Source organism: Mobula birostris, chromosome 10 (assembly GCF_030028105.1).
Source record: "Mobula birostris isolate sMobBir1 chromosome 10, sMobBir1.hap1, whole genome shotgun sequence".
Classification (NCBI taxonomy): Eukaryota; Metazoa; Chordata; class Chondrichthyes; order Myliobatiformes; family Myliobatidae; genus Mobula; species Mobula birostris.
The window spans coordinates 54376628-54388233 of NC_092379.1; the positions used below are offsets into that span (position 1 = coordinate 54376628).

The following is an 11606-nucleotide window of genomic DNA, read 5'->3' on the forward strand; positions in this document are numbered from 1 at the left end:
TCCACACTCCTCAATCCCCTTGCAATCCTCCACCACCCTCAACCTCCTCACACTTCTCAATCCACTCACTCCTCCACACTTCCCTCACTTCTCCATACCCCTCAACCCGCTCACAATCCTCCATGCTCCTCAATTTCCTCACCTCCTCCACACTCCTCAATCCTCTCACTCCCCCATTCTCCTCAACTCCCTCACAATCCTCCACACTCCTCAATCCCCTCACAATCCTCCACACTCCTCAAACCACTCCTTAATCCCCTCACCTCTTCCACACTCCTCAATCCCTTCACAATCCTCCACACTCCTCAATCCCCTCACAATCCACACTCCTCCACCATCCTCAACCCCCTCACAATCCTCCACGCTCCTCAATCCCCTCACAATCCTCCACACTCCTCAATCCCCTCACAATCCTCCACACTCCTCAAACCACTCCTTAATCCCCTCACCTCTTCCACACTCCTCAATCCCCTCGCAATCCTCCACACTCCTCAATCCCCTTGCAATCCTCCACCACCCTCAACCTCCTCACACTCCTCAATCCACTCACTCCTCCACACTTCCCTCACTTCTCCATACCCCTCAACCCGCTCACAATCCTCCATGCTCCTCAACTCCCTCACAATCCTCCACACTCCTCAAACCACTCCTTAATCCCCTCACCTCTTCCACACTCCTCAATCCCTTCACAATCCTCCACACTCCTCAATCCCCTCACAATCCACACTCCTCCACCATCCTCAACCCCCTCACAATCCTCCACGCTCCTCAATCCCCTCACAATCCACACTCCTCAATCCCCTCACAATCCACACTCCTCAATCCCCTCAGAATCCACACTCCTCAATCCCCTCACAATCCTCCACACTCCTCAATCCCCTCACAATCCTCCACACTCCGCAATCCCCTCACAATCCTCCACACTCCTCAATCCCCTCACAATCCTCCACCATCCTCAATCCCCTCAATCCTCCACACTCCTCAATCCCCTCACAATCCTCCACACTCCTCAATCCCCTCACAATCCACACTCCTCAATCCTCTCACAATCCTCCACCATCCTCAATCCCCTCACAATCCACACTCCTCAATACCCTCATCATCCTCCACACTCAATCCCCTCACAATCCTCCACACTCCTCAACCCCCTCACAATCCTCCACGCTCCTCAATCCCCTCACAATCCACACTCCTCAATCCCCTCACAATCCACACTCCTCAATCCCCTCACAATCCACACTCCTCAATCCCCTCATAATCCACACTCCTCAATCCCCTCACAATCCTCCACACTCCTCAATCCCCTCACAATCCTCCACACTCCTCAATCCCCTCACAATCCACACTCCTCAATCCCCTCACAATCCTCCACACTCCTCAATCCCCTCACAATCCTCCACACTCCTCAATTCCCTCACAATCCTCCACCATCCTCAATCCCCTCACAATCCTCCACGCTCCTCAATCCCCTCACAATCCACACTCCTCAATCCCCTCACAATCCACACTCCTCAATCCCCTCACAATCCTCCACACTCCTCAATCCCCTCACAATCCACACTCCTCAATCCCCTCACAATCCTCCACCATCCTCAATCCCCTCACAATCCACACTCCTCAATCCCCTCACAATCCTCCACACTCCTCAATCCCCTCACAATCCACACTCCTCAATCCCCTCACAATCCTCCACCATCCTCAATCCCCTCACAATCCACACTCCTCAATCCCCTCACAATCCTCCACCATCCTCAATCCCCTCACAATCCAGACTCCTCAATCCCCTCACAATCCTCCACCATCCTCAATCCCCTCACAATCCACACTCCTCAATCCCCTCATCATCCTCCACACTCAATCCCCTCACAATCCTCCACACTCCTCAACCCCCTCACAATCCTCCACGCTCCTCAATCCCCTCACAATCCACACTCCTCAATCCCCTCACAATCCACACTCCTCAATCCCCTCACAATCCACACTCCTCAATCCCCTCACAATCCTCCACACTCCTCAATCCCCTCACAATCCTCCACACTCCTCAATCCCCTCACAATCCACACTCCTCAATCCCCTCACAATCCTCCACACTCCTCAATCCCCTCACAATCCTCCACACTCCTCAATTCCCTCACAATCCTCCACCATCCTCAATCCCCTCACAATCCTCCACGCTCCTCAATCCCCTCACAATCCACACTCCTCAATCCCCTCACAATCCACACTCCTCAATCCCCTCACAATCCACACTCCTCAATCCCCTCACAATCCTCCACACTCCTCAATCCCCTCACAATCCTCCACACTCCTCAATCCCCTCACAATCCACACTCCTCAATCCCCTCACAATCCTCCACACTCCTCAATCCCCTCACAATCCTCCACACTCCTCAATTCCCTCACAATCCTCCACCATCCTCAATCCCCTCACAATCCTCCACGCTCCTCAATCCCCTCACAATCCTCCACGCTCCTCAATCCCCTCACAATCCACACTCCTCAATCCCCTCACAATCCACACTCCTCAATCCCCTCACAATCCTCCACACTCCTCAATCCCCTCACAATCCACACTCCTCAATCCCCTCACAATCCTCCACCATCCTCAATCCCCTCACAATACACACTCCTCAATCCCCTCACAATCCTCCACACTCCTCAATCCCCTCACAATCCACACTCCTCAATCCCCTCACAATCCTCCACCATCCTCAATCCCCTCACAATCCACACTCCTCAATCCCCTCACAATCCTCCACCATCCTCAATCCCCTCACAATCCTCCACCATCCTCAATCCCCTCACAATCCACACTCCTCAATCCCCTCATCATCCTCCACACTCAATCCCCTCACAATCCTCCACACTCCTCAACCCCCTCACAATCCTCCACGCTCCTCAATCCCCTCACAATCCACACTCCTCAATCCCCTCACAATCCACACTCCTCAATCCCCTCACAATCCACACTCCTCAATCCCCTCACAATCCTCCACACTCCTCAATCCCCTCACAATCCTCCACACTCCTCAATCCCCTCACAATCCACACTCCTCAATCCCCTCACAATCCTCCACACTCCTCAATCCCCTCACAATCCTCCACACTCCTCAATTCCCTCACAATCCTCCACCATCCTCAATCCCCTCACAATCCTCCACGCTCCTCAATCCCCTCACAATCCACACTCCTCAATCCCCTCACAATCCACACTCCTCAATCCCCTCACAATCCACACTCCTCAATCCCCTCACAATCCACACTCCTCAATCCCCTCACAATCCTCCACACTCCTCAATCCCCTCACAATCCTCCACACTCCTCAATCCCCTCACAATCCACACTCCTCAATCCCCTCACAATCCTCCACACTCCTCAATCCCCTCACAATCCTCCACACTCCTCAATTCCCTCACAATCCTCCACCATCCTCAATCCCCTCACAATCCTCCACGCTCCTCAATCCCCTCACAATCCTCCACGCTCCTCAATCCCCTCACAATCCACACTCCTCAATCCCCTCACAATCCACACTCCTCAATCCCCTCACAATCCTCCACACTCCTCAATCCCCTCACAATCCACACTCCTCAATCCCCTCACAATCCTCCACCATCCTCAATCCCCTCACAATACACACTCCTCAATCCCCTCACAATCCTCCACACTCCTCAATCCCCTCACAATCCACACTCCTCAATCCCCTCACAATCCTCCACCATCCTCAATCCCCTCACAATCCACACTCCTCAATCCCCTCACAATCCTCCACCATCCTCAATCCCCTCACAATCCAGACTCCTCAATCCCCTCACAATCCTCCACCATCCTCAATCCCCTCACAATCCACACTCCTCAATCCCCTCATCATCCTCCACACTCAATCCCCTCACAATCCTCCACACTCCTCAATCCCCTCACAATCCTCCACACTCCTCAATCCCCTCACAATCCTCCACACTCCTCAAACCACTCCTTAATCCCCTCACCTCTTCCACACTCCTCAATCCCTTCACAATCCTCCACACTCCTCAATCCCCTCACAATCCACACTCCTCCACCATCCTCAACCCCCTCACAATCCTCCACGCTCCTCAATCCCCTCACAATCCACACTCCTCAATCCCCTCACAATCCACACTCCTCAATCCCCTCACAATCCACACTCCTCAATCCCCTCACAATCCACACTCCTCAATCCCCTCACAATCTTCCACACTCCTCAATCCCCTCACAATCCTCCACACTCCTCAATCCCCTCACAATCCACACTCCTCAATCCCCTCACAATCCTCCACACTCCTCAATCCCCTCACAATCCTCCACACTCCTCAATTCCCTCACAATCCTCCACCATCCTCAATCCCCTCACAATCCTCCACACTCCTCAATCCCCTCACAATCCTCCACACTCCTCAATCCCCTCACAATCCACACTCCTCAATCCCCTCACAATCCACACTCCTCAATCCCCTCACAATCCTCCACACTCCTCAATCCCCTCACAATCCACACTCCTCAATCCCCTCACAATCCTCCACCATCCTCAATCCCCTCACAATCCACACTCCTCAATCCCCTCACAATCCTCCACACTCCTCAATCCCCTCACAATCCACACTCCTCAATCCCCTCACAATCCTCCACCATCCTCAATCCCCTCACAATCCACACTCCTCAATCCCCTCACAATCCTCCACCATCCTCAATCCCCTCACAATCCTCCACACTCCTCAATTCCCTCACAATCCTCCACACTCCTCAATCCCCTCACAATCCACACTCCTCAATCCTCTCACAATCCTCCACCATCCTCAATCCCCTCACAATCCACACTCCTCAATCCCCTCACAATCCACACTCCTCAATCCCCTCACAATCCTCCACACTCCTCAATCCCCTCACAATCCACACTCCTCAATCCCCTCACAATCCTCCACCATCCTCAATCCCCTCACAATCCACACTCCTCAATCCCCTCACAATCCTCCACACTCCTCAATCCCCAATCCCCTCACAATCCACACTCCTCAATCCCCTCACAATCCTCCACCATCCTCAATCCCCTCACAATCCACACTCCTCAATCCCCTCACAATCCTCCACCATCCTCAATCCCCTCACAATCCACACTCCTCAATCCCTTCATCATCCTCCACACTCAATCCCCTCACAATCCTCCACACTCCTCAATCCCCTCACAATCCTCCACACTCCTCAAACAACTCCTTAATCCCCTCACCTCTTCCACACTCCTCAATCCCCTCGCAATCCTCCACACTCCTCAATCCCCTTGCAATCCTCCACCACCCTCAACCTCCTCACACTTCTCAATCCACTCACTCCTCCACACTTCCCTCACTTCTCCATACCCCTCAACCCGCTCACAATCCTCCATGCTCCTCAATTTCCTCACCTCCTCACAATCCTCCACACTCCTCAATCCCCTCACAATCCTCCACACTCCTCAAACCACTCCGTAATCCCCTCTCCTCTTCCACACTCCTCAATCCCTTCACAATCCTCCACACTCCTCAATCCCCTCACAATCCACACTCCTCCACCATCCTCAACCCCCTCACAATCCTCCACACTCCTCAATCCCCTCACAATCCACACTCCTCAATCCCCTCACAATCCTCCACCATCCTCAATCCCCTCACAATCCTCCACACTCCTCAATCCCCTCACAATCCTCCACACTCCTCAAACCACTCCTTAATCCCCTCACCTCTTCCACACTCCTCAATCCCCTTGCAATCCTCCACACTCCTCAATCCCCTTGCAATCCTCCACCACCCTCAACCTCCTCACACTCCTCAATCCACTCACTCCTCCACACTTCCCTCACTTCTCCATACCCCTCAACCCGCTCACAATCCTCCATGCTCCTCAATTTCCTCACCTCCTCCACACTCCTCAATCCTCTCACTCTCCCATTCTCCTCAACCCCCTCACAATCCTCCAAACTCCTCAATCCACTCAGTCCTCCATCCTCCTTTATCGCCTCGCAATCCTCCATACTCACAATCCTCCACACTCCTCAATCCCCTCACAATCCTCCACACTCCTCCACCCTCCTCAACGCCCTCACAATCCTCCACACTCCTCAATCTACTCACTCTTCCACACTCCTCAATCCACTCACTCCTCCACTCACCTTAATTCCCTCACCTCCAATCTCCTCAAATCCCTCATAATCCTCCACAATCCCCTCACACTCTCCACACTCCTCAATACCCTGCTCTCACCACACTTCAATCCTCTCTATCCTCCACTCCTCAATCCACTCTCTCTTCTAGCCTCCTCAATTCCCTCACAATCCTTCACAGTCCTTAATCCCCTCACCACGTCCACACTCCTGAACCCACTCACAATCCTCCACACTTCTCAATACCCTGCCCTTCTTCACACTCCTTAACCTTCTCACTATCCTCCACACTCCTCAATCCCTCACCACCTCCACCTTACTCAATCCCCTCACACTCGTCCTCTCTCCTAAACCCCCTCACATGCCTCTACCTTCCTCAAACCCCTCAATTTCTCCACCTTCCTCAACTCTCCCCAACCCCTCATCTCCTCCGTGCCCCTCAACCCCCTCACCTCACCTCCTCAATCCCCCAAACCCATCACCTCCTTTACCCTCATCAACCCCTCACAATCCTCCCCACTTACCTCCTCCACCCTCCCCAACCCCTCAATTCCACCCCCCCACAACCCAATTCCTCCACTCTCTTCAACCCTCACCTCCTCCACCCCCTCAACCCCCTCACCTGCTCACTTTCTCTACCTCCCCCAACCGCTCATCTCCTCAACTCTCCCCAACCCCTCACCTCCTCCACCATCTTCAACCCCCTTAGACTCCACAACCATCCCCAACCCCTCACTTCCTCCACCCTCCACAACTCCCTCACACTCTTAAACCCTTCCCACCTCTCATCTCCTCCATCCACCTCTACCCTCCCTAGCCTCTCAACTCTTCCACCCTCCTCAACCACCTCACCTCCACCAGCCTCCTCAACCTTCCAAAACCCCTCACCTCCTCCTCCACCTTCCTCAACCCCCTCACCATCTCCACTCTTATCAACTTACCCTCGCTCATCAATCTCTCCTCATCCTCCTCAACCTTCCCTGTCCACTCACCTCCTCCACCCTTGCCACCAAACTGCAGAAATTATTTCGTGAATGTGACCCCTTCTCCTCCTCCTCCCTTCCCGCTATTACCCTCTCTCCAATATTCACTCACTATTACCTTCCCACCATCATCCTCTTACTATTACCCTCTCACCATTACCCTCTCACCATTACTCTCCCACCATTAGTTTCCCACCATTACTCTCTACCATTACCCTCTCACCATTACCCTCTCACTATTACCTTCCCACCATTACAATTCAAATTCAATTCAATTCAAAAAACTTTATTGTCATTCTAACCGTACATCAGCTCTGCAGGGCAGAATGAGACAGCATTTCCCAGGAGCAATGCAATCATAACATAACAAACACAACACTAAATAATAAACATAATAATAAATAGTAAAACACAACAGCCACATGTCAGTTAAAATCAGTTATAAGTGTCCAGTGCAAGTTAAAAGTGTCCAAAGCAGAGTCAGGTGGAGCAGCTATTTAGCAGTCTGACTGCCTGTGGGAGGAAGCTGTTTAGTAGCCTTGTGGTTTTAGTTTTGATGCTCCTGTAACGTTTGCCTGATGGCAGGAGAACCAACAGTTCATGAAGAGGGTGTGAGGGGTCTTTAATAATATCCCGTGTCTTCTGGAGGCATCGACTCTGAAAGAGGTCTTGGACAGAAGGTAGGGAGACCCCAATAACCTTCTCTGCTCCCCTAACCACCCTCTGCAAGGCTTTTTTGTCGACAGCACTGCAGCTGGAGTACCAGGTTCTGATGCAAAAGGTCAGCACGCTCTCAACCACACCTCTGTAAAATGTAGTTAAGATGTTAGTGGGGAGTGATGCTTGTTTAGCTTCCTCAGAAAGTGCAGTCTCTGCTGGGCCCGTTTCACAATCCCAGTGGTGTTCCTGGACCAAGTGAGATTGTCCGACATCAGCACCCCAAGGAAATTGATGTTTTCCACTCTCTCCACTGTGGAGCCGCTGATGCTGAGGGGTGTGTGTTCAGGCTGAGACCATCTGAAATCGATGATCATCTCCTTGGTTTTGGTGACATTAAGCATCAAGTCATTATCACTGCACCAGCTCTCTAGGTGTTTGACCTCCTCCCTGTACATTGTTTCATCATTTTTGCTGATGAGCCCCACCACTGTGGTATCATCCACAAATTTAATGATCAGGTTCTCCTTGAATCTGGCTGCACAGTCATGTGTTAGCAGTGTAAACAGCAATGGGCTAAGCACACAGCCTTGTGGGGATCCAGTGCTCAGTGTGATGGAGTCAGAGATGTTCCTGCCAACACAGACTGACTGTGGTCTCTGTCAAGACATCCAGAATCCAGCAACACATGGCAGTGCTAAGGCCAAGGAGTGACAGTTTCTCCACTAGTCTCTGTGGGATGATGGTATTGAACGCTGAACTGAAATCAATGTACAGGATTCTGGCATAAGTGTCTTTGTTGTCCAAGTGAGAGAGAACTGTGTGCAGTGTGGTGGATATTGCGTCCTCCGTAGAGCGATTTGGACGATAAGCAAACTGTAGAGGATCCAGCGATGAGGGGAGGCTGGCTGTGACATGAGGCTTGACAAGCCATTCAAAACATTTCATCACTATAGGGGTCTGGGATATGGGACGGTAATCATTTAGACAGGCTACAACTGATTTCTTTGCTACAGGGATGATTGTGGAGGTTTTGAAGCATCTGGGGACAATGGCTTGACTAAGGGAGATGTTGAAAATGTCAGTATTACCCTCTCACCAATATTCTCTCATTATTACCTTCCCACCATTACCCTCTCACTATTACCCTCACCAATATTCTCTCACTGTTACCTTCCAACCATTACCCTCTCACTATTACCCTCTCACCATTACCCTCCCACCATTACTTTTCCATTACTCTCTACCATTATCCTCTCACTAATACCTTCCCACCATTACTCTCTCACTATTACCATCTCACCATTATTTTCTCACTATTACCTTCCCGCCATTACCCTCTCACTATTACCTTCCCGCCATTACCCTCTCACCAATATTCTCTCACTATTACCTTCCCACTATTATCCACACACCATTATTCTCTATTACCTTCCTGCCATTACCCTCTCATCACCCTCACCTCACCCTTCCTACTCTCATCCTCTCCTTTTCTCACACTCACTCCCACCCTATCACTCACCCTCCCCACTCCATTCCTTCCCCATCTCCTCTCCAACCTCACTCTGCCACCCTCACCCCTGTCAACACCTTTACCCCTCTTTAATATTCTCCCATCACTCCCCTCTCCTGCCTTTCACAAACTCCAGCTACACCCATCTCATTCCCCCTCTCTTCACTCCTTGCCAATATCCTCATTCAACCTTCCCCAACCTCCCTCACCCCTTCGACCTCCCTCAATCACCCTCCCCCAATTCATCCACGCCTTCTTCTCAGTCTCCATCCTCTACTCCTCACCCTCCAGCCTCCTCCATTCCCTCCACCTTCACCCTTCCCCTAAACCCTCCCCCATTCACCTGCTTCACCTGCCCTGTTCTACCTCAGACATTCCCGGCACACCTTCTCAGCACCCTCCCCTTTCCCTCGTTCACCTCCAGACCTAACCATCCCGTCACCTGTCCAGACTCTTCACCTCATTCTCCCTCGACACCCTCAGCACCACCTATCTCCCCTCCATTCCTCTCCCTCAACACCCTCAGGACTACCTATACTCTCCCCTCCATTCCACTCCTCATCCCTCACACTCCCTCGACACCCTCAGCACTACCTATGCTTTCCCCTTCATCGCAACTCCTCACCCCTCACACTCCCTTGACACACTCACACCAGCTTGACCCCAGTATGTCCATGTCATCCCCACATCCTCCTCGCCTCTCCAAACCCGTTCTCTCTCTCTGCCATCCCCCATCCCACACTCGGCCCCACCCTGTTAACCTGCTTTGCCCGATTTCAGAAACGTACGAGAAACTGAAGGAGGAGACCAAGGAAAGCAGGAGTGTGGAAGAGGTGGGTTCCATGGCAGAGTGTAGAAGTAGCCATCACACTTCAGACGTGAATGGCATTTTTGCATGGGACAGAGTGACCACACACAAGAGTAACCATCCTCTTAAGACAGAAGTGCCATATCATTTTGGACAGGAGTGACCAGCACACACAGGACAGGGATGACCATCACACTCCAGGCATTACTGGTCGTTCCTTTTGGGACAGTAATGACCCATTGCCTTGTAATAGGAGTGACCATCCCATTCCAAACAGTAGTGGCTATCCCCTTAGTTCAGGACATGACAGGAGTGACCATATAACCCAGAACAGGAGTGACTGTCACATTCCAGAGATGAGTGGCCATTTCTCTTGGGGCAGTGGTGACCATACCACTCTGGACAAGAGTGACCTTCCACTCTGGACTGGAATGATCATCTCACTCTGGACAGGAGTGACCATTCCACACTGAACCGAATAACCATCTCACTCTGGACAGGAATGACCATCTCACTCTGGACAGGAATGACCTTGAGACAGGAATACCTGTCCCATTTAGGACCAGGGTGTACGTCCCACCCAGGACAGGAGTGGCCATATAACACTGGAGAGGTCTTGGTGTGTGGTGTACAATATCAGTGTGGGTGGGATGGTGAGTCGAGACCGGAGCCACTGCCCCAAGTGACACTTGTTCCTTCCCTCTCTCTCTCTCTCTCTCTCTCTGCAGTGGCTCCCGCTCTTTATTGGGCTCTAAGGTGCAGGGATCCCAGGAACCGCCTATGGGACTGCCTGGAGAATCCAGATTCAAATGGAAATCCAAGCTCATTTATAATTCAGATCTTCAGCTTTTTGATAACCACTGCTTTAGCACAATATATTCATGCAAAGATATGAGTGTTTTGTTTTAACATCAGACCCACAGCATCAGATACACAGCATCAGACCCACAGCATCAGATACACAACATCTGACCTACAGCATCAGATACACACCATCAGACCCACATCATCAGATACATAACATCTGACCCACAGCATCAGATACACAACATCTGACCTACAGCATCAGATACACACCATCAGACCCACATCATCAGATACACACCATCAGACCCACAGCATCAGATACATAACATCAGACCCACAGCATCAGATACACACCATCAGACCCACATCATCAGATACATAACATCAGACCCACAGCATCAGATACATAACATCAGACCCACAGCATCAGATGCACATCAGTTACACATCATCAGATACACAACCTCAAATACACAACATCAGATACACAGCATCAGACACACAACATCAGATACAATTTAAAGAAAAACAAAAATTATACACAATTTTTACAAGAAAATACAACTGGAACAAAAAGCAATGTCTATTGTAGTACAAAGTGGCTATCATGTTGCATTGCTGAGGTTGTGCTTAGGGTCGTGCAAGATTTTGATAGCTGTTCCTGAATCTGGTGATGTGGGACATCAT

General features: G+C 51.1%; 1 protein-coding gene across 1 annotated transcript in view; it reads left to right on the top strand.

Annotated features, from left to right (window-relative positions):
* Positions 1 to 11306, top strand: part of LOC140204044 (calpain-8-like) — a 205112-nt gene extending 193806 nt beyond the window's left edge. Inside the window, exons 19-20 of the mRNA XM_072270290.1 lie at positions 10085 to 10137; positions 10841 to 11306. Coding sequence (XP_072126391.1) covers positions 10085 to 10137; positions 10841 to 10867 — 80 coding nt within the window. The 3' untranslated portion in view covers positions 10868 to 11306. The remainder of the gene's footprint in view (positions 1 to 10084; positions 10138 to 10840) is intronic.
* The last annotated feature ends 300 nt before the right edge of the window (positions 11307 to 11606 follow it).